We start from the raw sequence: 24999 nt of genomic DNA on the forward strand, positions 1-24999 counted from the left end.
TGTGTGTGTGTGTGTGTGTGTGTGTGTGTGTGTGTGTGTGTGTGTGTGTAAACAAGGAGTTTGGTTTTGCCCACCTTTGGAGTATTTAGGTACAGAGCACAACATTGTATGTACTGTGTCTTTGCTATACTGCAGAGTATGGCAGGTATGTACGTTTATAGTTCAGTAGTGTGATGATGGTCATCATACCAAATAAAAATGCCTGGCTAAATAAAGCAGATTAATTAGGATTATCATAATCGTTTGGCTGGGGGGAGGAAAGGAACATCCAGGAAGGAGTTACTTATAACCCTTATATTGAGATTTGTCATAAAGCTGGAGATGAAGTTATCTTCCTGAAATATTAAGCCATATTTGTATCTTCAAAGAAATGCTTCTTGCAATTCATTGAAGCAGTTGTGGTCTTCTTACTAATAACTGAACTTAAGTGTTGTCAGGCTGTCATTGGTTTGTTAATTTTGATGAACTTGAGATGCTGTTTTAGAATTAACTGTTCATCCTGAGTACTTGAAAATTTAATGCTTCTAAGAACGCTTCTGAAATGTGTAAACTGTTTTGTATGCTACAAGTCCGAGGGAAGTACAATTGCATTGTTCCAATTGATCAAAAAAGTGACTTCCCCAGTAAATAAAATTTAACATTTATGATTTCATGCTGAAATCCATTATTTCACTCTTATCATTGAGTAGGACTTGATACAGTGACCCTTGTGGTCCCATGATTATTTTGAAATGTGTTTTTATTTTTTGTTTTGGTTGGTATTAACAGAATACTCCCAGCCCCTGGTTACACCAGCCCACCCCAGTGACCTCAGCTGACAGCCTTGGTTTACTGAGTCACATTCCCGTGCGACCATCCAGCGCAGATCCCCTGCGGCCTCTCAAACTGACAACACATTCCAGCCCTCCGTTGTCCAAAAGTATCGTAGAGCATCGCAAAGAGTAAGTTTGTTGTTTAACTCGGTGTGAGAGGGTACATTTCAGCAGGTGGTGTTGCCTTCAAGCTTCTTTTTAGTTTATTTGTAGACGTGGGTGGAGACAGGCTTGTCAGTGTGCTGCCCTGTTGATTTATAATGGCACTGCAGTTCATGGGCCACCTGAAGACTTTTGAAAATTGTACCTAATATAAAGAAGAGTGGGGTTTTGTGTTAATAGATAACTTTGTTCGGGCACGGGAAGAAAGGTCTTCCGTCTGGCACATTGTATTGCATTCAGACTGACCTGTGTTTGCTTAACCTTTTCAAACAGAGAACTGGAGAGGAAGGCGTTTGTTGAACCTTTGCGTTCTGTTACCACTGCACCAGTAAAGACTGAGCTAGAGCAGAGCAGAACGCAGGCAGCAAAGGAGAGCCATATGCACAGACATTTTGCAGATCCAATGTTGAACCAGCTGCCAAGGCCACCACAGGAGACTGGGGAACGACTGAGCAAATACAAAGAAGAACACAGACGGATACTCCAAGAAAGTATTGAAGTTGCTCCTTTCACAGCTAAAATAAAGGCGCTGGAGGGAGAGAGAGAGAACTACTCCAGGGTAACATCCTTATCTTCAAGTCCCAAAAGCCATTCAGTGAAATACGACAAAGATGCTGAACGCTCTGTGTCAGAACTCTATAAAATGAAGCATTCGGTTCCACAGAGTTTGCCACAGAGTAACTATTTCACCACCTTGTCTAACAGTGTAGTAAATGAACCTCCAAGATCCTACCCATCAAAGGAAGCTTCAGGGACATATGTTGATAAGCAAACTAATTGTCCTTCAACAGCAGCTAGTCCCCAGGCTCTCCCCTCTTACATTTCTTCTCTTTCAAAACCTCCACCTTTAATTAAGCACCAACCAGAGAGCGAAGGCTCTACAAGCAAGGTACCCGAGCAGCTTTCACAGTCAGTGCAGTCTCACTCTGTAAATTCTTTCAGAAGTGACAGCAGGAGCCCTACTCAGTTGTCAATCTCATCCTCAAATACACTCCGGAGTATGCCTGCCTTGCACAGAGCCCCTGTGTTCCACCCTCCTGTGCACCAGAACCTGGAGAAGAAGGAAAGCAGCTATAGCAGCCTTTCACCTCCAACTCTAACCCCTGTTCAACCCGTTAATGCTGGTGGTGGTGGCAAAATACAGGAGCTGCAGAAACCACCAACTTTAGTACCTGAGCCCAAGGAAGCTCAGACTGTTTACAAGGGCACTTCTGAACAGAACGTATCAGAAATGTGGAAGTCTAATAATGCCCCAAATAACGAAAAAGTGGATTGGCACGTTGAAAGAATGAGTGGAAAGTCGCAGTCTGCTACGGCATCTGTTATTGTGCGTCCTCCTTCTAGCACAAAGTACGACAGCGTAGCAGTAGTGCAGCCTGCTTCCAAAGATCGAGCTAGTGAGAGATCTTCAGCTGTGACAAATCAAGCAGATTGCCTGAAAACAGCGGAAGCCAGGGAGACTGGAAGAGTCATTCTGCCAAATATGAACTCAGACAGTGCTCGCACACAGTATGAAAAGAAATTTCCAGCTGTCTCGCAAGGCAGCATTCCTCGTGCTGCCACCCCCACCACAACTATCATCTGCAGCACCAAAACGGATGTCACCACATCAGCAGCAACGACGACGAGCGTGTCAAGCCAGGGCAGCTCAGAAGTGACTTACTCCTTATCGAGCACGGTCCTGGCGTGCACGACGCTGGAGTGCCCGGCCTCGAGAGCCGGGAGTCAGGCGGTGGCGCAGGCCCAGGAATGCAAGGTCAGCACTCCAGCTCCGGTTACACCCGCTGCTGGCAGCACAGGCTGCGCTGCTCAGCCCAGCTCGGGATTCTCCACCTCCACCGACTTTGTCCATTTGAAAAAGCACAAGGCGGCGTTGGCTGCAGCTCAGTTTAAAAGTAGTAACACCAGTGAGGCTGAGTCCAACTCTGTGAAAAATCAGACATTTTCAACCTCTCTCTCCCTAGACAGTGGTATCGTCTGTAATACAATAAACAAAGCGAACTCTGTAGGCAGTGGGCAAACTTCCCAGACGAGTCAGCCAAACTACCACACTAAACTGAAAAAGGCTTGGTTAACAAGGCATTCGGAGGAAGATAAAAACACTAATAAAAAAGAGAATTCAGGGAACAGTGTTTCAGAAATTATTAAGCCATGTACTGTCAATTTAATAGCTTCTACATCAAATGATTTGCAAAATAACATAGATAGCAAAATCTTGGCAGATAAGTTTGTGAAGGAAGAGAAGCACCCAAGGAGAAAAGGAAAACGAACTTATGAGTCTGGCTCTGAAAGCGGCGACTCTGATGAAAGCGAGAGCAAGTCAGAGCAAAGGACTAAACGGCAGCCCAAGCCAACTTACAAAAAGAAACAAAATGATTTGCAGAAAAAAAAGGGTGATACCGAGGAAGAAGTGAAACCAAATGGTGTTCTTAGCAGGAGCGCCAAAGAGAAAAGCAAGCTGAAGTTGCAGAGCAGCAGTAACAGCAGTGAGTATATTAATCTGATCTGGAAGACACAGACTAATGTGAAGTCTAGCGCTGATAATCCTGGAGGGTTTGTCATGCACGATAGCTGGGAAAAGAGTTAAAAAGCATGCCTGTGTAAATGAGTAGGGCCAGATTTATCTGTCTTGAGGCCATTTGAAATGCCATGGTGTAAGAAATACAGCATTTTTTATATCTATGTTAACAAACTGGTTCTTGGCCTAAAAATAAGCAGTAAACAAACTGGTTTATGCTGTCCGTCAGAATTGAACAGGCTGGTGCATATAGTTGTGCCAAGTGGCACAACTATATATATGTATTGAGACACATATATATGTTGAGGCTTTTTTTATTTTAAGATCTAATGCCTTTATTTTTAGAGCATTGCTGGAGGGAGAGATTCTCTACTGTTGAGTTTTAATTCATCCTTTGATCAGAAAGCCAGAGGCAGTTCCTTGAGAGCCTGATGCCACTCTGTTATGATTTGGTTAATTTAATGAAAGGTTTAAGGGAGTGTCATTTCACACTCCTAACTAGCATGTGTAGTACATGGTGTTAACATCCCTCTTGTTTAAGGAATAAAGAAATTTAGGGAAATACAAATTTCAATTTAAATGTAATACTGTAACATGTAGCAGATTGTAACTAGATTAATCTGAAAAGAGAAACTGGTCTGCCAACATAAGGGATTTTATGTAAGAACTCACCTTATTTTTTATCCCAATTTATTCTTCTCCAAGGACTCTTCTTTTGTCTTTGGTCTGGTTGAGTATGAGAGAGTCTACCATTAAATTACTTTTTGTAAGAAATTTTAAGTACATGTAGCAAGAAAATGAGCAGTGCTACCTGTAATTACATTCTGTGTCTTTTCACTGTCTGGTGTATAAAGTTACTCTTCTGGTATTTGAGAGTACTTGATCCCTAAGTTGTACTGGGTTCTGGAAGTGTTGTAAGTCTGTCTGAGGTATTCTGGGTATTGGGTACAGTGATGATAGTATTACTTTTTTTTCTCCCCAACCAAAGGGTAGATCAAGGCAAACATGTCTGTAAAATCTTTTTCAGCTTCGTTTCTTAAAGTAAACTGTAAACATACACATGTAACCTGTTAGGTCTTTATGACCTTTGTACTGTTGCAAAAGATTTGCTGTGGTTGTTATAATTTCTGAGAGAGAGCTGGTCAGAGATTCTCCTTCAAAAAGAACTTTCCACAAAGATTTACACAAAAACATAGTCAACCTCGAGGAGCTTTCTTGAAAGAAGAGGTTCCTCTGGGACAGCTGCCTGGGCTGTCTGTAGGTGGGTGAAGATAACGAACTGTGCTACAGGATCTGGGGCTTAGTGGCAGTTTTGCAACATGGGTGGTATCTGGATGCTGCCAGGGTTGAAAACTGCTTTGTCCTGGTGCCGTTTTGGAAAGCCCCAGGAGCTCGTGTGCTAGCCAGAGCGCTCAGAGCTCCAGGCTGTGAGGCTCCCTCCTGCAAAGCGAGGAATTGCACAGCCCTCCAAGTGTTGGGGGTCTTCCAAGTTCCTACCCACAGAGCTTGAAATGTAGCAGCTCCCAGATGACACCCAGGATCTCTGCTTCCAAGGCAGGAAACATTGTTTTTGGACTAGTAAACCTGTACTTTGGCTGTTTCTACTCCCAAGTTGTAATCCAGTTACTGACATGACCTGGATGAGTGTGAGGTGCAGTTTGTAGGCCATGAACTGAGGCACAGGCAGTCTGTCACTTGCAAAGTTTGCACAAGTGATCTCTGGCAAAATACTGATCTGAACCCGGGTACCAAGTCCAAAGTTAGCACCCTGACCTCTGTCATCCTGCATCAAATCCCTGTTCACGGGACATGAACTTTCAGGAGTAGTGGTAGATGAAATGACAGATACTTCTGTCTATATGCAGATAAGACTGGTGCCACTTTTAAGAGTCATTGCCACAAAAACCTGGTTAAATAACAACAGGGTTCAGTTTCAAATCGTGTATGTGAAAATTGCACATATTACTCAATAGACTTGCTCCTCGTGTTACTCACTGTCAGATCTGCTGACTTCAGTATCGAAAATAGAATTATACTGCTTAGCCCTACAAAGCCAACAAACTCCACAGAGAGTAAATGGATTTGTGAATAGAGCTGCTCTTCTATAATCATATCTGTAACCTTCAGCAAAAATAAGTTTTGAAGAAGTAGGGGTTTCTTTTTTGGTTTTTGGGTTGGTTTTTTCAGGCTCTGCTTTTATTCATTAAATTGTTGCCTTTTTTGCCCGCATCTTCCCTTGAAACAGAGTCCAGACCTACCTTTCTTGAGGTATTGTATTTGTTTGCTTATTTTGTCAGAACGAGATTGTGAAGATGGTTTTAATAGATTATTTGGTGAACGATGCAGCTAATATAAGGGAAATGCAGTGTCTTGGGAGCTCAGCAGGTACTTAACTGTGCTCCTGCCTGCCTAAGTGTAACTGGTACCTTTGCTGTTTTAACTTGGGTGCTGACAGGCAGACAAGTGGAAATAATAATGGAATGTGTTATACAGGTAACAGAAGAAATGTTGGACACTGACTGATGTTGACTGGGATCTGTGAGTAGGGACTGCCAGTACCTCATCCCACACTCTCTTCTTTTGCAGCTGGTATACCTCGCTCAGTGTTAAAAGATTGGCGCAAAGTAAAGAAGCTGAAGCAAACGGGAGAGTCCTTTTTGCAGGATGATTCTTGCTCTGAAATAGGACCAAATTTGCAAAAATGCAGAGAATGTAGGTTAATAAGAAGTAAGAAAGGAGAAGAACCCACTCACTCACCAGTGTTTTGTAGATTTTACTACTTTCGACGGTAAGTACGACTATTTTCCCGATAATGTGGTATTTTAATTTTTAAAAATAATACAGACAAAGGAATTGCATGCTTGAAAGATGTCTGATTTTTCTGGCTCAGTCAGTCTGCCCGACAAAAGACAGCATCTAATTTAAGAGTATTTACATTTGTATTTCTTGTTTCTTTTGTGGATTCACTTCATTGCTGTTTAGAGCTTTATAGCAAAGACATCAGAACATCTGCCTGGTGTACCTTAGGCAAGCAGAAAATACAGCACATCACCATTACACAGGTGTCTGACATTTGAAGTGGGATTTTCAAAAGGCAAGCTTCAGTTTTTCTGGACAAGTTGTACAACCACAGAGTTGCACTTATTTGTAATTGTTCTTCTGCCAGTATATGGTGGGAATGCTGCTCCAGGTTTTCTGAGGACAGAGAGGAGTTGTGACCTCCTTTTTCACAATTAATGGCCCATCAAGGGAAACTCAGAAGGGAGATTTCCCAGGGTGCAGTGTAGTGCACGTGGTGCAGGCAGCACAGTCACCAGGAAAGTGTGAAACAGCTTTAATTTGTGCACAGACTGTGTTGTCAGTGTATATCCAGCTCATTTGGGACAAGAAACTGTTCCCTAGATTGGGTTTAATTTTTTATAATGAAGCTTTAGTGACAAGACTTGGTGGTAGTCCTACTGGAATCATTTCAAGGTTGGACTCTGAATACCTTCTGTGTAAAGAGTATTTACTTCCTAATGTGGCAAAGTTGGAATTTTGGTGGCTTTTTCCTCCTATATAAGGGAGAGAACATAAAGTTTTGCCAACATTTTAAAACACTCTAATGGAATTTAAGAATTTGAATGTTTTGACTGTATTGTGGTAACTTTTACAGCAGTTTAATTATTTTCATTGTGTTTAGGTAGTAGGACCTGAATTGTAAACAAAGTTTGCTCATCTGTTGGAAGTTGTTGTAACTCAAAATCCATCATTTCTTCTTGTTCATTTGAATACCTACCTAACTGTCCTTTTGGTATTTCTAAATTGAGGACTGTTTTGCTGACATAAATTCCTAAACTATTAAAATAATCACATATGTAAAATGATATACCCTGTTTTGTGCAAGATGGAATAATGAATTGTTACTGCTTTAAAATAAGCTAAATAAGCCAGGGTTAGTGGAATGGTTATTGGGCAGGGTAACAGGAAAGCCTGTAGTTATTTTAAAGGTCAGACCTTAGTGAATACGAAAACATTATCTTCTGTTAGTTTTCTCAGTATGAGAGCAGTAGGATACAAAAATCTATAAAATATGAATCAGATTGAGTGACTGCTGTTGCAGACACTCCAAAAATTGAAAGTGAGGAGTAGATGGAACCAAACTTTGACAAAAAAAGAAAAAAAGCCCAAATTTTTCTGTCTACAGTTTTAAATTAGTAATAAATGTTACAGAATAACAATGATGAGTAAATAGAATGCAAAAAAGTGCCTAAAAGATTAATTTTAGTTTTCATTCTTCCTTATTGGTAATTTTAAAACCATTTTCATCAGTAGGGTTTATGTGAAAATTAAAATATATTGCAGGATGCTAAAGAAGGTACAAAGAAAACTTTGGTGTTGTAAGACTTAAACAGCAAGGTGGAGTAAGTAAACTGTAAGTCACAGGATACAATGATACATGCACTTAAACTGTGTCTTTTCATTTTTAGGTTATCTTTTAGTAAGAACGGAGTGGTTAGGATAGATGGTTTCTCCTCTCCCGATCAATATGATGATGAAGCACTGAGTTTATGGACACATGAAAACTATGATGATGATGAACTGGACCTGGAAACTTCTAAATACATTCTAGATATCATAGGTGATAAATTTTGTCAGTTAGTAACATCTGAGAAAACAGCCATGTCCTGGGTGAAGAAGGACGGTAAGAAGTCTCAGTGCTCTCAAAGCATAGCGCAGTTTCCCTTGAGTGACCCATTGCTTCCTGTTGAGTAGCTCTTGTTCACTAGACTGTCCTGCTGGATTTTCCTAGGCTGTTCTCTAAGAGGGCATGGTGGGAAGGGGCAGGTTCCTCCCTTAGGGCCAGCCCATTGCAGAGCCAGGGCTGGGGCCACGGCCAGGCTGCTGTTGGGGTTGGAGCAGCCTCAGTTCCCAGCTTGGCCTCCAGCTTTCCAGCCAGAGCAGCCAGCTCCAAGCCAAGGCCCACCACGAGCCAGGCACTGACTCCTGCCAACAGACAGTGTGTTTCTGATGTGTCTCCTTCCCAAAACAAAGGAGAACGTAGCAGAGCATGTGCTAACGCTGTCACCTCCTCCCCACCAGAGCCACAGTCCATCCTTCTGGCCCATGGCAGATGGGCACAGGCTGGAAACAGGCTGGTGGCTCTACTAATTCCAGGCAGTATGAGGAGGAAGTGGGGCAGAAAACAGACGTACTGGCCAGGTCTCCGGAACAGACACCTCCCTCCCCTCCTGCCAACTCCAACCGTCCAGCTCAGCACTTTGGCTGCCCTTGAGATTAAACATGTCCCATGGGCAGTCAGAGGAAAAACCCTCAGCTCTCCTGAGCACATGGGGTTAAAAGTATATGCTGAAGAGGTTCTTCATACTTGCAGCAGTATTTTTTCTGTGTGACTTTAGTCTGTGTTTTTTGAATGCTTTATTTCTTTACAGTGTATTGATAGTAGCATTGATGGGGAGGCTGTGTGATGGAACTGAGGGGGTACATGTTGATGGTCTGTTTATGAAGGATCACTTTCCCCCAACACCCAGTTGTGTCTGAGGGGAAACCTATGAATGCTTCATCTATAAAGCCTATTCATTCTGTGCTTTGCATTTAAATTTCAGTCCTTTTATTCTGCTTATTTTGTATTTCAGCCAAAATTGCATGGAAGAGAGCAGTGAGAGGCGTCCGTGAGATGTGTGATGCATGTGAAGCCACATTATTTAACATTCATTGGGTCTGCCAAAAATGTGGATTTGTGGTCTGCCTAGATTGTTACAAAGCAAAGGAAAGAAAAAGTTCTAGAGGTCAGTTCTTTATGAACTAGAGTATTGTATAGGCTGTTTATTCTCATTTGTTGCGGAGCTGCTGATCCACTATAACTGTCTTTCTGTAAAGTGTTAAATTACTGCTTGTGTGTTTTGGTTTCTCTTAGATCTTTTTTTGCCTCTTTTGTCAGTAGATATAGAATCAGTCATTCAGAAAGCAACTGCTGTGGGGGCTATTTTAGCTCTTTGTCCGCAATTCAGTCTTTTTGTGTGGACTGTTGGAGGTTACTTGTGCCTTGCCCCTCAAGGTTAAATCTTGTTCTTCAGTTGTGAGACTGACGCTCCATTACACCTCCCTGCTTTATGGTAACTCATTGCTGTTAAGACTTGCCTTGATTTGAATGCCTTCTGGAGTTCTCCCTCCAGAGGTACGTGTCTTGTCATACTGACTTAACAGCCTATTTTATAGTTCTATCATAAAAAAGAAAGAGATGGAGAAATATACTTCACATAGTATTTAAACTGCGTGTTAATGGAGGTCTCACAGTCCATCAGCCTACACACATACCCAGTTTAATTCCTGTGCTTTAATGGAGATGGCGAGTTTGGTCTGTAGAGAAGTATAACAGGACTGACTCGCAAACCTCTGATTTCTGGGTGACCCAGCCTGGTTGCAATTGCAAGGAGGAATGCTGGGAAGATTGATTTGGTGTTTGAGCCCTGGGCTGTGACACTGGTGCTCAGGCTGCTCAGTGGAATGGATTGCCTTCCCGGGGAGGCAGGCACTGTGCCCTGGCACAGCTCTGCGGTCAGACACTGTGCCAGGAACTCAAGTATAATGCTGTTTGGAAAAGCATTTCCATGTTTGTCATAGCAGTGTAATGTCACAGATGTGAAATGTTAGTAGAATAAAGTTTAACTGTTAGATGGCAAACTTTTGCTAAATGCAGGGTCTCATCCACTTTGTCCCTGGCTTGCAGTGAGAAGCCTCCTACGCTGCAGTTAGAGGATGTTCCCAGAGACTTCCATCGAAGCCTGAAATTTTTAGGGAGCTAATGCCAGTGTTTTCCAGCACTGGGAACAGTTGTTAATGCTTTAATGCTGGAGGCTGCTTCAGCAGCTCTCCACTGGCTTAAGTCTGTGTGTGCATCCATCTGACGTGGCTTGGGATATATGCCGAACATTATTTACCCTGGTGGGAACATGCAGCCAGAGGCTTTTTATAGTGTGTGTGTGTGTGTTAACCAGCCAGGAAAATTTTAGTAAAATGTCTCAGAAGTTTGAAAAAGCAGTATAAAGAAGGAGGCTTCTTTCCAGTCTTCTAACAGGGAAGACTTTCTCCTTTCTGTTCATCACAGTGTACATGCAAAAGCAGAGGTACGACAGTTTCCCTCGCTGTGGCTTCATTTCTAATGATGCTGCAGGATTCTTGTGAACTGTATTTCTCCTTTGGCACTCTCTTAAAAAGTTCAGAACCACCCACCCATCTCTATATAATAGCACTTTATATTACACCATTTTTCCTGGAACCAGTAGTTGTTTTTGCAGTTGCTAAATGTAACAGAGAATCCCCTGGTTTTTCCCTGCTTCAGCAGGAATGTTAGAGGTTTAAATATTCCATATTCAGATACTTATCAATGACTTCTCTTGTTACTTTACTGCATGAATGTACAACCATTGTTATCTTCAGACAGTTCATGGCACCATCAAGTGGAATGCCATGTTAGGGCATTTCAGTGAGAAAATACATTAAATAAATATATGCTACTTTGTTTCTTGATTTATTTATGTTTGTGACCAGTTAGATAATTCCACGTTTTAGGAGTTACAAAAACTACAAAACAGCTTGCAAATCTAATATTTATCTGAAAGGAATATTTGGTATGTTGTGTATCTACTACAGTGTAAGAAAATAATGTTTTAAATGTGTTAAATGATTCTTTTTACGTTGCTAGAACTGAGCAAACTAGTAAAAGGTTTTGGAAAAATGTCTTTAAACTAGCAGTTCAGTGGATAGGACACAAGACTGGGGTTGAGAGAGAAGTTTTGTTCTTTCTACCCCAAAATCATGTAGCAGGTTGGTGACCAGTTGCTTGGCCAGACTTTTTTTGCTATCATTCTTGCTCTTCACACTGCATATTTAAGGACAGCCTTCCTGAAACTTTGTAGAAAGCCCCTCTCTCCTACTGGTTAGGCCCTCTCTGCTGCCACAAATGGTTTTCAACCAATACACACAGACTTATGGTTTCATGGTTGCTTTATTCTGACATGAACCTGTGATGCAACTTCCCTCTCCTTTGTGCCACCAGTAGCATTGGTGTAACTGCAGGGTAGGCTGACTCAGAGAGTTGATTTGGTTAAGAGTTCATCTTTTTGGCTTGTTTGGCCAACTCTGGTTGAAGACAACCACTTATTTGGAGTGTGGATTGTGTCAAAGTGGATTAACCTTACAGTTGCAGCCTAAATGTGTCTCTTTTCCATGGCAGGATTCATTAAGGGAGGCTCACGGCCTCGATAGCAACTGTAGCAACAGCAACTGTAAAGGATTTTGGCCTGTGTTAAATTGGCAACTGACTAAATATAATAAAGGGAATATGCTTTGAAATTTTGAGGTTATTGGCAAGGGCCTGTGTTACAGGTGCAGTTATTTCGAATTTCAGGATTGTTAAAACTCTGTTTTTGAAAAGTAGCTCTATTGTCAAAAGTAGCTGTTGTGTGCAGGTCTTTGTCACGCAGGATACCAGGGCAGAAGAGTTAATATGTGCAGAAAAAAACATTTCTAACTAAAACCAGACTGCAAAACGTTGGCTCTGTCTGTGTACACTGTAAGTAAAGTAAAACATTGGCCGTGCTGTTTTGCAGATAAGGAGTTGTATGCCTGGATGAAGTGTGTGAAGGGACAACCTCACGATCACAAGCACCTGATGCCAACCCAGATTATTCCAGGCTCTGGTAAGACCACACGTGAACGAGCAGAATGTGTTTTTTCCCCATGTCCTTCTGTGAAGAGAGACCAGAGTTGTTTCTTGAAACTTCTGATTTTCCATTTAAAAACCTGGCAATTGAGTTAAATCATCAGAGGAAGGCAGGTGATTCTGGGCAGTTACCAGCAGTGGGCAGAGAGGATGAGGAGAGTAAGAGGAGCGTGCTGACAGATGTGTGAAGGGGTTTTGGCGACAGGCAGTGAAGAAATTGAGGATCTTGACCAATTAGTACCTTTTCAGAGCAGAATAAACCAGCCAGAATGTACTTAATAACTCTGACCTTGGCTGTTAAAAGAAAGTCTCAAAATAATAACATCAAGGAGCATTGTGTGGCAACAGATTTCTGGGGATTTGTTTTTCACTGTTGTCTGTCCCATTCACCCACACAGAAAAGAAAAGAAAATGTTTTGGTTGGACATCTGATTGAGCAAAAATGCAGGAGCTCATGATAATTGAAAAACTAAGCAGTAATGATAAACCCAGCTAGATTCAGACTTCTTTTTTCAACCAAGGAAATTTCCTGAATCAGTGCAGTTAGGTGTGGTGGTGGTAGTTGTGCTTATTAGCACAAATTTACTTAGAATTTCTGGCAGCATTGATACAGACCCAGGAAACAGAAAAGTCAAATGTGCCCTTAAACTTACTAAGTAAATTCCCAGGTTATTTTAAGCTGAAAATACAGAGCCAGTCATTATTTTATGGATTGTTACATGTTAGTTCAGGTAGAAATGAAGGTTGGTTGGATTCCATAACAAATTCAGGTTGTGACATTCCTCACAACAGGTTCCAGACTGAAACTGGTTTTAATTTTACACTGTGAAGTGAATCACTTGCCTGGAAACAGCACAGTGAAAGCTGCCTACGTAACCTCAGTGGTGTTCTCCTGTGCATATCCATTACCAAGCAGCCTTCATTTACATGGTCACATACTAATTTTTTTGTCAAGATGTGGCTCACTCGGTCTGCAGCTGATGGTTTTATTAAATGGAGCAATGATGCACCCATTGAACAATGAAAAGTAAATAATGAATGACTGGCTTGTCTGGTGTGTGCCATGCAATGGGAATGCAGAATACAGGTTAGATTATTCAGAAGAGTAGTCTGCAATTAATTAAAGATCTCTCTTTCTGCACAAGCTTTAAAATAAACTGAGTGGTCATTTTAGAGTAGTTTTGAGTGTTAAATTTAGGATTTCTAAGAGTTTAAATTATAAAAATACTTGGAGATAGCATTTTAGCATCACAGTGTGTGTATTGTGAAGAGGGTCACAAAATGATTGACAGCTGCTGATGGTTTTCTTCTTAATTGTCTTCTAGTTTTGACAGATCTTTTAGATGCTATGCACAACATTAGAGAAAAATTTGAAATTAAATCCCATTGTCAGTGCACCAGCAAGCAGAGCACACAAACTGGCAAGCTCCCTGCAATGAATGGTGTGTCTCAGGTGAGTTTAAAATGTGTGTGTATTTTGCAGCTTGTTCAAGTGTTCTGATTCCTGTGGATTTCTGTATTTGAATAGTGCCAGCTGCATTTTAATTTGCATATGTGACAGTTAAGTGCTAGCCATGTCTTTGAAATACATTAGAGCAAAGCTATGTAGTTAAAAACAAATTTGTTCTTTACAGGTTTTGCAGAATGTCCTTAACCACAGTAATAAAATTTCTCTGTGCATGCCTGAGTCTCAACAGCAGAACACTCCTCAAAAGTCCGAGGCAAATGGTAACACGAGCCCAAGGAGCGATGTAAGCACAGACAGCAAGTTAACACCGCCCGAATCCCAGTCCCCCCTGCACTGGTTGGCTGATCTTGCAGAGCAAAAAGCCAGAGAAGAAAAGAAAGGTACGTGTTTGAAGTTGTCATATCTTGTCCATGACTCTGGGGGCACCACTGGTAACGTAATTGAATTAATTAGGAAAAAATAACACCGTTTTCTGTTACAAAAAGAAAAGATGGTGATCTTTTCCTCATTAATTTTAACCTTGAAACTGCACTGCCTTTTCATGGTGGCATCTGAATCCCCAAAGAGCCACTAATGGAGTGCACAGGTGATGTGGGAGCATTTCCAGCTACAGCATCTCCCCTTTGGGACAGGTGCTTGCTCAGCTGCATGTCTGAGGTGCCGAGGAAGACCTTGGTCACCCTGTTTGACTGCGTTTTGAAGGATCTGGTTCATCCCCTGGTGTGTTTTCAGGTGGATAAAGCACTAGTGCTGCACAGTCTGTTACCAGCAGTGTGAAATGCAGGACAGTGGTGCTGTTCCTGTGCCTGCATCGTGACACAACAGTGTAAACTTCCAATGATTATTTTTGTTTTAGAGAACAAAGAGTGTCCTTCTGGAAAACATTCAAAGGAAGAGAAAGACCAGGATAATTTGGAGTCCCAAAACTGTAAAAACTCCCCTCCTGCATCCCAGAACAACGAGCAGGGCTCAACCTTACGAGACTTACTAACTACAACAGCAGGCAAACTGCGTCTGGGTTCCACTGACGCTGGCATTGCTTTTGCTCCAGTTTACTCTACAGGAACAGCAGTAAGTGTTTACAAGACACACAGTTTTTCTATCAGGATTTGAAAGTCTGTATCATTTGTGTTGGCACGTTGTCTGATGGCTGTAAACTTCATATGAAAACTTCATACATACACACACACAGACACACACACATTAACGTTTTATTTATTTTTATAAATGGTCATAATTGATACAACATCTGAAACGTTATTCTACTGCAGAAGGAATTGCACTAGCTTTACTTGCTTTTATGTTGTTTAAGCACACATTTGTTTATTTTCTGACAGAGTGGCAAGAGTGGAAGGACTATGCCAAACATCCTCGATGACATAATTGCTTCAGTAGTAGAAAACAAGATTCCACCAAATAGAGCACCAAAGATAAATGTAAAATCTGAAATAAAAGATGAGCCAAAGGATGATAAAAAATGTATTCAGGATGACTGCAGTAAACGGTACAGCGATATTCAGTATTCGTGGATCTGTGATAAGCATGTTCTGTGGCTCAGAGACCATAAAAACAGCAACAACTGGAAGCTCTTCAAAGAGTGCTGGAAACAAGGCAGGGTGGGTATTGAGGCGTTTGGTGTGTGGAGTGACCTCAGTGTGAACCCTGGGGAGTTGTGCTGAGGGACAGAAATGCCTGACTCCATGTGTGAAGCTGCATTATTAACAGTGGGCAAAAGCCTGTCAGGGACAGCTCACAGGTGAACTTGTGTAGTTAAACTTCAGATACCTGCTCATGGTCAATCAGAAATTTCTGTTGTGGAGTTTGAGATTCCAAAAAGAGGTGTGTGACACCTTTGGGAATGGGTGCTTCTGGAGGAAGTGTTAACAACTCAGTAGGGCCAGGGCCTTCAGTGTGTGTTTCGGGTGCATTTGTACTTGGGAAAGGATAAGTACTGATTTTTTTTTATTATTATTATTTTATTTTACTTTCTACAGCCTGTTTTGGTGTCTGGTATGCATAAGAAAATGAACTTCAGCCTGTGGAAAGCTGAGTCCATTAGCCTGGATTTTGGAAACCAGCAAGCTGATATCTTGAATTGCAAAGACAGTATCATTTCAAACACCAATGTCAAGGAGTTCTGGGATGGTTTTGAAGATGTTTCAAGTATGTTACTGTGAATGTATTATTCTGTTGATTCTGAACATGGTCAATGCTAGAAACTGCAGTTAAATATAATCTTTATGGATCTTGAGGCTTTGAAGAAACTTTATCTACAACTTTCTTTTTAATCTGTTTCCAGAGAACGTGATGGAAACTGGCATTTTGTATGTTTGCAGAATGAAAGATGCACTATTACAGTTAGGTCTGACTAGGAAACCAAACAAATGTCATTGTCCCTTAGCTAGTTGAGGTTCGTTTGTATCATTCTTGACTTCTGAAATAATTTATCTGCTGTTTCATGCATGAAATTCTGATTATTGATAGGCTAAGAGTTCAGTTCTATGTTTTGGTTGAATAAAGTAAAATACCTACAGTGTATTAGTTCTTAGTAATTTCTGTGTTACTTGCAGAACGACAGAAAGTAAAAAACGGGGAAACAGCTCTACTAAAACTGAAAGACTGGCCTTCTGGTGAAGATTTCAAGGCCATGATGCCAGCAAGGTATTTTGAGTTTAATATCAGATGTTCTTAAGTCAGTCCCTATGTTGGGTTTTTCTCTCTCTGTGTAATGGCACAAATTCAATTACATTCTTCTTTTCTTTTCTCCTTCAGATATGAGGACTTACTAAAAAGTTTACCCTTGCCTGAATACTGTAGTCCAGAAGGAAAACTAAACTTGGCTTCTCATCTGCCAGGATTTTTTGTCCGTCCGGACTTGGGGCCCAGACTGTGCAGTGCCTATGGTGAGTGTGCCCTGAAGTGCAGCAGTTACCTCTCCCCTTAAACCTGTAGAGGGTCACACGTTATAATGCTTGATAGAAACTGAGCTTCCTTGAAGGCTAATTGTTCACTCAGTGTAGGAGAAAGATGGACTGACTTGAATATTAACAGCACAGGCACCTCAGGCATGAGAGTTTAGTTGTTTCTGCATTTCTTTCTGTCTTTCCTTGTGCTGTTACAGCCTTTGGAAGCATATAAATGGTTATGTGCTTCTACACAGAGATAGATCCTCTCTTTAGTAGTGCTGTATGACAGAATACTTCATGAGATGTTACTGTCCTTGTAATTCTGGCCATAAATAAGTCTCAGCATATTTCTTATAATTTGTTTTGTGTGCTAAACACTCAAAAACCTATTCAGAAAAGGTTGTTTCCCTCAGACATTTTCTATCTGCTCCTTCTTTTCCAAAGAATTTTGTTCAGTTCTGTTTTACAGATTGTTGTATTGGGACAAGAAATGAGTGGTAATTTGTGACGTGATGGCTTTGACTTTAAAAGTCCTTTGAAATAAACATATTAACAGTGTGATCAAGGCATGGGTCTGAAGAACTGAGTCCTTAATGCCCCTCTCTTGTAATACTACTGTAAGGCTTGGTGTTCTAAAATGTTCTTTTGACGTAAGAATGTGTGATTTCATCTTTTAAAACTAAAGTTAATTTTCCTCCTTGTTTGGGCGTTATTTTGATTAACAACTCTGCTTACAGCCAGACATAAAAGTGACATTTTTTGATAGCCTTGTTTGTTCATTGTACCTGCATTCTGCCCTGAACACCCTGAAAGGTTGAGGAAGAATGGAACACAATGGTCAGGAAATGTCTCCCTCTATTCTGCTGAAATGTGTTTTGTTCTGACACAAATGCTATGGAGAGACAGTTACCTGGGCTAGGAGATACCTCAAAGTGTCTGTTAACAAGTAACATTTTCTTGTTTAGCAGGTGAACCAAAAGCACATTTGTAGTTTGTGTATCTCAGGGACGCTCAGTGTGCTTTCAGAAGTGTCTTCTCAGTTGTTGCACATTTCTATTTGAAGGTGAATATGCAATGCAACAGATCTTAATTTTGTCTTGTACCACAGGTGTGGCTGCTACTAAAGACCATGATATAGGAACCACAAATCTCCATATTGAAGTGTCTGATGTCGTGAACATCCTTGTTTATGTTGGCATAGCAAAAGGAAATGGAGTACTTTCCAAATCAGGTAAAGGGAAGCTCACTCACTGTACCAGGTGTAGATGGACTGAATGTTCTGCTGCTTCCAAAACTGATGCCGTCCTTCTGAAGGGGATGGAAGATACCCATAAGTACTTGTTTAAACCTGGGAGGTTCTTTGTTTCAAACGCTTGGACACATACTAGTTCTGCATAAATACACTGCAGTTCATGAATTATGAAATGGTGTTTCAGCCTCTTTTCACTTTTTTTTTTTGCCTTTCCCTATAATAGATGCACCATTCCTGTGCTGGGACTGGCAGAGCTAATGAAAGTGCAGGATGAAGGATTTCCTCTGGCAGCTGTGGTGGTTCTAACAATTATGTCAGGATGATGTATTTGCCAGACCTTCTGTTTATTCTGCTCCTTCTGGGTGCACTGTGTTCGCTCTATTGAATTTGGACTGTAATGTAATTTTTCAGCACTGGAGAACTTAAATTGGTGTTTGTTAGTCAGCTCTATGAGGTTTATTGGTTATGTGAAAAAGTCTTTAAATCACTGAAATAGTCTTGTTTCTTCCTCTTTTTCTTTTGTCCTCTTATTCCACAATCAGCAAATGTAGATTTTGGGTGTGACTAATACAGCTGCAGTAAAGTTTGTCTTTTATTAGCTTTGTTTTCACTTGGGTATGCACTGAGTTAATAGCAGCAAACTTGAGCATCCTGGGAGAGCTCTGCCTGCTAGAGCAGCATGCTAAACATTGCTTGTGCTGAGTGCAGGAAAACACCTTTTTCATGTTTTAATTTTTTGGTACCAGCCTGCTTGTTTATTTCAGGTAGGAGATTGTGTTCTGTCAAATTCAAAAAATGTGGAAGAGTTTAAAAATTAACTGTATTTTTAAGGTATCCGGGGCATTCTTGTTCTAGTACCTAATTACGAACACTGAGCACAGAGATCATCTGGGGGCTTCTGTTGTATTCAGCAGACTTTTATTCTGCTCAGTCTCACACAGGAAATTTGAAAAGAAGGTGTTTAGTTTCAAAGTTTTCCCTCTGTCTCACGCTTAAAGAATATTTTTGTTGAATCTTAGGAGTTTTGAAGAAGTTGGAGGAGGAAGATTTGGATGACCTTTTAAGGAAGCGGTTGAAGGATTCAAGTGAATTACCTGGTGCTTTGTGGCACATTTATGCTGGCAAAGATGCTGACAAGATAAGAGAGTTTCTGCAAAAGGTTAGATTCATTACACATGATTTATAAATGAACCAAGTAATTAGTAAATCAAAGGGGTCTGGCAGAAACCACCAACTCCACCTGAGTACGAGGGAAGGAAGGGAAGTAAAATTACTTCTTTATAGCACATAAAATAAATTATAATTGACCTGCTACATCATCAACAAATAAAATACATGGCATGATACATATTCACTTCATAAGAGTTACAGGTGGCCTGCAAACCCTGAAGGCTCAGGAGGGCATGGAGATTGTTCTTGTCCTTCTCTAATACAAAGGATAATCCGTAGGATGATGTTTTTCTCTTGCTGATCCATTCTTGCATTATCAGCTGCTGGATTTTTGATGAGTTGTCCCATGCCAAAACCCTGACCTTGTCACCCAGCAGCCACTGATGTTCCTCGGGACTCTGTGTTAGGTCACTTAGCTCAAGGAACTTGCCTTGGCTCTTAGTGAGGGTGGAAGCACTGGGATAACCTATCCAAGGGCAGCAAACTTATTCCTTAGCTACGGTGCAGCCTGTGGTGCAACAAGTTAGAGCCACATCAGAACCTTTCAGGTCATTCCATGGGATGAATATCCATCAGTGGCATTAAATGTAGGGATACCATGTTGGGAGCAGTTTTCTGTGCCCTGTCTTCAGCATGTTTTGATGTTCTAGGAGACAGCCTGGCTGGATGACATAGAAATACCAAAATATCACTGAAGTGGTTGCTCAAGGAAAAGAAATCTTTTCTCTTGTCTACTGTGGGAAGAAATCAGATGAGTTTTAAACTGACTGAACCAAAGGGGTCCATAAACAGGCTGGAGGCCAAAGGCTCTACTGCCAGCAGGGAAAGCCTAAGAGCTCTAGCAATGAAGATTCTTTTGGACAATAAAGCAGTGTTTCTGTACCAGGGCAGCTGTCCTCTGGTGACTCAGACATTTGCTCTTTGGCAAGCTGAACTGTGGGGGAAAAGGAACACTAGTAAATAAAACACAGCTGATTCCAGGAGATTATGAATTATACAGCAAGACTTTTCTCTTCATTCAAAAAGTAGATGCTCATAAATTAGATTCTGGCTCTTCTGTTTGAAAAAGAATTGTGAACAAAAGCACAACTGCAAGGGAACAGGTGGACGATGAGGAGTATTCAGCGTTTCCTGTCTCAGAGCAGTCAAGGGATATTGTGAAACTCTTTGAGCAGCAGGTTTGAAACAGAAGCACTTAGGATGCTGTGTAATGAAGGGCCTCATTTGCTGCCACAGCTTGCCCTGATATCCAAAATGAGTCGTGTACTGGAGTGTATTTTGGAGTGGTGGTATTTTGGAAGTGCTGAATGGGAGATGAATTGATGGGTAAACGCTGGGACCGTTTGCCTGCTGATAAGAGATGAAATCTCACTGTCTTGTTTAGTACAGAAGAAGGGGGATAATACTGAAGAACAGCTTCAAGCTCTGCATCACATAATTAAGTATATTTAATATCAGTATAAGTAAAAATCTGTGTTTTTAATGAGATAATTTTCATGATAGGTGAATCAGAGTCAATAGAATTGAATTAGTAGCAGTAGCAGTAATATTTGTTCCCCTGTGGCTCACGTGGTGAGAAAGGGGTGTGCAGTTTGGTTTACCGATGTCAGGAAGTATTTTATATGTCCATCATTTTTTCTGAATACCCTCATGGGATGGTAGGAAAATAACTTCTTATCCCAGTGTGATTGGGGTGGGAACGAGACCTCTTGATGGCACTCTGTCCAGCCCTGTGCTCCAGCAGAGTCACCTGGAGCAGGTTTCCCAGGACTGTAGGACCCTTGGGTTTTTATCTGCTGCTTTTTTCCTGAGCTGGGGTTGTGGTGGTGCTTGTCTGTGTCAACACTGAAGGTTGTAAGTCTGAGGAATTGGCAGCACAGGAACTCCTGAGGTCAGATATTATTTTCTGGATGAAAGAAGTCACACAGAGAGCGTCTGGCTTATTAGTAGATTATTGTGCTGAGTTCTTTACAGCTCTGCATTTTGGAGTGGGAGTGCTGCAGATGTCTTCAATTCAGTGGGACTTCACAGTTCCTTTGAGGTTGTTTTGAATCCCTGACTAGAGTTCTTGTTTGGATATTGGGAACACAGTAACGTTACTGGCAAGTTAGATATATTTTCAGTTTATCAGCAAAAGGTTTGGTTATTTTGGAAGTGACTTGGGGTCTGTTGTGTACTTTCAGATAGCAAAGGAGCAAGGCTTAGAAGTTTTACCCGAGCATGATCCAATACGTGATCAGAGCTGGTATGTGAACAGAAAACTTCGCCAAAGACTTTTCGAAGAATATGGAGTAAAAACCTGTACGGTTATTCAGTTCCTTGGAGATGCTATTATTCTGCCAGCAGGAGCACTTCATCAGGTAATGTACCTCAGCTTAAAGACATGCAGGATTAAATAGCATAAATGCAGTAAAATGACTTTTTTCCAAAGACATAGATACATCTGTACGCAAGTAGATTTTATTTTCTTATTAGTGGCTGTTAGTATTTAGGAATGTAAAATAAAGTTACATCTAGTGGTGTAACTGATTAGCCAGTGCTAATGTACAGCAACTTGAATGCCTTAAATATTAGTTCCTTTTTTTGCTTTACAGTTACAAATGAACAGACTATTATTAACCACTGTTTTCCACTTTTCATTTCCTTAGCAGATTTCTAAACAAACTGGGGTTAGTTATGGCAAAGTCAGGTTAGTAATTTTTTCCTCCAAGCCAAAAGTTAACCTCACCCAGGAGAGGCAGGGAGAGCAACTCGAGCAGGTAAAACCCCACCTGAATGTCACTGTTTTTCTCTTCAGCCACAGGAGAATTGTAGTGGGCGTTCTGGTGTTTCTGTAACAGGGGTTTTGGTTGTTTTCCCATGCCACACTGTTTATTTTTACACAAAAGGTACATCAATCACCTGGAGTCATCATTGTCCCTTCTTGCCATCAGAAAGAGTGATACTGCCTTTGCAGCAGCTGAGCTGATTTAATCCTTAGTTATATAAGGAAAAGTACTGGCAGTGGGGCAGTTCTGGAGAAACAGGATGAATTTGTGTCAGTCAGCTTCAGTCATCTCCTGGCACTGCCTTTTGTTTGGCCTTTTTTTTCCCCTCCCAGTCTGTGAACTGCTGCTCCTTGGTGAAAAGAGGAAGAAAGCACAATTGTTTATAGATTTATTTCTTTCTTCACTCCATTAACCTTTTCCTGCTTCAGCAGGAAATGGAGCCTCCTTGCTTGCTGTGTCACCAGCTGCCAGGCAGCACTAACGAGGGAGCTGACTGTCAAGGAATGAGGAGCATGCCCACCCTGCACTTGGGGTTGTAAACCATCGTGCTATTAAACATTTATCATTGATCTCCACGTGGGTTCAAGCGAGGCCAGGCCTTTCTGGGGAAGATGCTATTTGGTTTCTGATGTGCAGATCAGCTTCCAGCTGCTGGCAGGGAGGAAGCAATGGCTTGCCACGTCACCATGGCCAGGGCAGTGGGGCTTCCTCTGTGAAAAACTCCCTGGGTTGTGGTGATGACAGCTGCTCTGTCCCTGCTCTCTCTGCTGGCTCTGTCAGTTCTGGGGCATTGGAAACAACGGGTACCTTACCCAGACCAGGCTCCTCATCATTCCAGTGGGTTTTTGGGTGGGTTTAATGTGGTGGTACGTAGCTCTGGATAGTCTGCAGGGATTTGTTTTCTGGCAAAGAAAAAAAAAACACCCAAAGAACCCCAAACAAACCCAGGTGACCCAAATTTGGAGTTGTTGTAGGTTACCTTTCCCTGTACCTTATCTCCAGGGCTTGATGTTACTTCACAAAGGTGAAAGAATGTCTGACATTGCTGTTGTTCTTGGCTCCTGTTGGGCTAAAGCAGCTGGGGCTCCCAGAGTCATGTATTGCATCCTCCTGCAACCTTACTCTGATCTCTGGAAACAAGGGAGAGATGTCCCAGCTACCAGAGTGAAAAGGAAACCCACAGAAAATAACAAATGTACTGGGAAATTTGCTTTATATAGCATGTGACATTATATAAAGGGATGCAGCATATAAAACATGAAGTAGTGGGACTGTTCCAGGCTTCACTGCAGTTCATACGTTTAAGGACCAAAAATAAGATCGCTCTTATCTCCTTGGCTTTAAACTCCAGATTGCTTTTGAAGTGGTAATGTTCTAGCTTCTGGCACCAAGGAGTTAATAACGTGGTGTTTTTAAACCTTAGTGGGTGAAGCTGAGAACCTTTTCATCTTCAGTAAGTTCCTGTGAATCTGCCACGTAGGAGGAAATGAAAGCATCGTGTTCTTTCATGTATGTGCACAGTGCTCTCTCTATATAGAGGTGCATAAATACTGACCTTAGGGATCAGCACCAGCACTTTAGAGATACAAAGCACATTTAAACACTGAAAAATAAGTCTGCACAAGACAACATACCACGTTGAGTTTACACGTTAAGTGTTTCAGATTTACATGTGCATCATGAGTCTTTAATTATTAAAACTGGATGAGAGTTGATACTAAATTTGGTGGTAAATTAACATCTTTATTTTTGTTTGCTCATCAGTAATGTTGTGGAGCAGAGGAAATCAGGCTGAGGGCTGGAGTTAGGGATCCCCGGGTGCCTGTGGTCACTGCATGGTGTAGTTCAGACACTTCCATGATGGAGCCAGTTAGGATTGTTGGCACACTACTGCTTCTGGTGTGCTGGTCTAGAGTTTTACTGTTCTAACATGGAGGAGGTTGTGTGTTTTCTCCTGTATATCCTTTTTTCCCCTCCCTCAGGCTCGGTGGATTCATGTCTAGCTTTTAAAGTAACTTATTCTTAACATTTTATGGTAGCATAAGGCATTCTTGTGGCTTCCCAGGTTTCTCCTCTCCCAGTGTCCTTGCAGACAGCAGTCACATCCCCCTGGTGATCGCTGCAGTAGGCAAAGTCAGGCTGTTCCCGGGGTGGGAGGCAGAGCCTCTCCTGTGAGCTGTGACGGGCAGGGCAGCCTTGTGGAGGGAATTGCTCTCTCGGGAGGGGAAGCCAGAAATAGATACAGCCTTGCACCGGTCACCTCTGCAGATGCTTCCCTGGATGCTGCGTGAGGGATGCGCTGTGGGATCACGCTGTGTCCTTCCTTCTCGGCTGTGTGAGTCAGGAGCTCAGCAGTGTCCCTGCCTTGCTGATGTCTGGGCCTTGTTCGCTCTGTGGGACTTGGAACAGGGAGCCCTGAGCTCTCCTTGGAACTTCCCCGGCTAAAAAAGGAGTGTTGTGCTGTCCTGAATGAGTCACTCTTTCTGCTGCTCCTCTGTGGGTCATGCTGCATCACAGACATCTCTAGGGATGCCCTGCCTGCTTTTAACTTGGTGGCTCCAAATTTGTAAAATATTTTGGCGATAAATTAAAAGCTAAAGGTACTGGAGTCAGTGATTGAAATGTGGTGTTGAGACTCCCTGCAAAACTCGTTCATAGAGGAACAGGTTATTATAATGTTGGGTTTTATAGTGGTATTATCTTGATTTAACAGCAGGATTATATATTGTAAAATTACATGCTGGAGGTAATGCGACATCCTGGCGATGTTCCGATAAGGATGTGGGATAAAGGTCTGGGCGTGGCGAGTGCAGAGCTCCTGGAGCTGAGCCTTGCAGGAAGTGGCTGATCCTGTGGCCGTGAGGACGGGTGGGTGGCCCTTTCCTCCCTGCCCAGTCACCTTTCCCCATCCCAGCCCAGGTCTGAGGCTTTTCCAGTGCTCCACCCATCTCCTGGCCCTGCTGGAAAACCTCTGCTGTGCGTGGGCTGGGTGTGAAGCTGTTGTCAGTTCAGCTGGAAGTGGCACAGGCGTGGGAGTGCTGCACTCCTCACCCCGCAAACCCCGGGGGATCCTCGCTGAACGTTTTTATTTGTGTGTGTCACTGTATCAGCTTGTGCTATAAATATTATAAATAGAACTGCCTGTGGGCTGCCAGGGGGGTATTCCCATGGTAAAATCTGTCCTCCCTCAAGGCTTTTCACACGGATAAGACAGGCCC

General features: G+C 42.0%; 1 protein-coding gene across 7 annotated transcripts in view; it reads left to right on the forward strand.

Annotated features, from left to right (window-relative positions):
* JMJD1C (jumonji domain containing 1C) overlaps window positions 1-24999 on the forward strand; it is a 160081-nt gene that overhangs the window by 132304 nt on the left and 2778 nt on the right. For all 7 annotated transcript variants that reach the window (XM_027694058.1, XM_027694062.1, XM_027694063.1 and 4 more), the window contains 16 exons: window positions 769-941; window positions 1248-3460; window positions 6079-6280; window positions 7962-8176; window positions 9129-9281; window positions 12105-12194; window positions 13543-13670; window positions 13852-14065; window positions 14542-14756; window positions 15023-15301; window positions 15680-15848; window positions 16256-16346; window positions 16458-16588; window positions 17700-17822; window positions 18863-19002; window positions 21197-21373. In XM_027694058.1, coding sequence (XP_027549859.1) covers window positions 769-941; window positions 1248-3460; window positions 6079-6280; window positions 7962-8176; window positions 9129-9281; window positions 12105-12194; window positions 13543-13670; window positions 13852-14065; window positions 14542-14756; window positions 15023-15301; window positions 15680-15848; window positions 16256-16346; window positions 16458-16588; window positions 17700-17822; window positions 18863-19002; window positions 21197-21373 — 4713 coding nt within the window. The remainder of the gene's footprint in view (window positions 1-768; window positions 942-1247; window positions 3461-6078; window positions 6281-7961; window positions 8177-9128; window positions 9282-12104; window positions 12195-13542; window positions 13671-13851; window positions 14066-14541; window positions 14757-15022; window positions 15302-15679; window positions 15849-16255; window positions 16347-16457; window positions 16589-17699; window positions 17823-18862; window positions 19003-21196; window positions 21374-24999) is intronic.

Source organism: Neopelma chrysocephalum, unplaced genomic scaffold, assembly GCF_003984885.1.
Source record: "Neopelma chrysocephalum unplaced genomic scaffold, ASM398488v2 Primary Assembly neopelma1_96, whole genome shotgun sequence".
Lineage (NCBI taxonomy): Eukaryota > Metazoa > Chordata > Aves > Passeriformes > Pipridae > Neopelma > Neopelma chrysocephalum.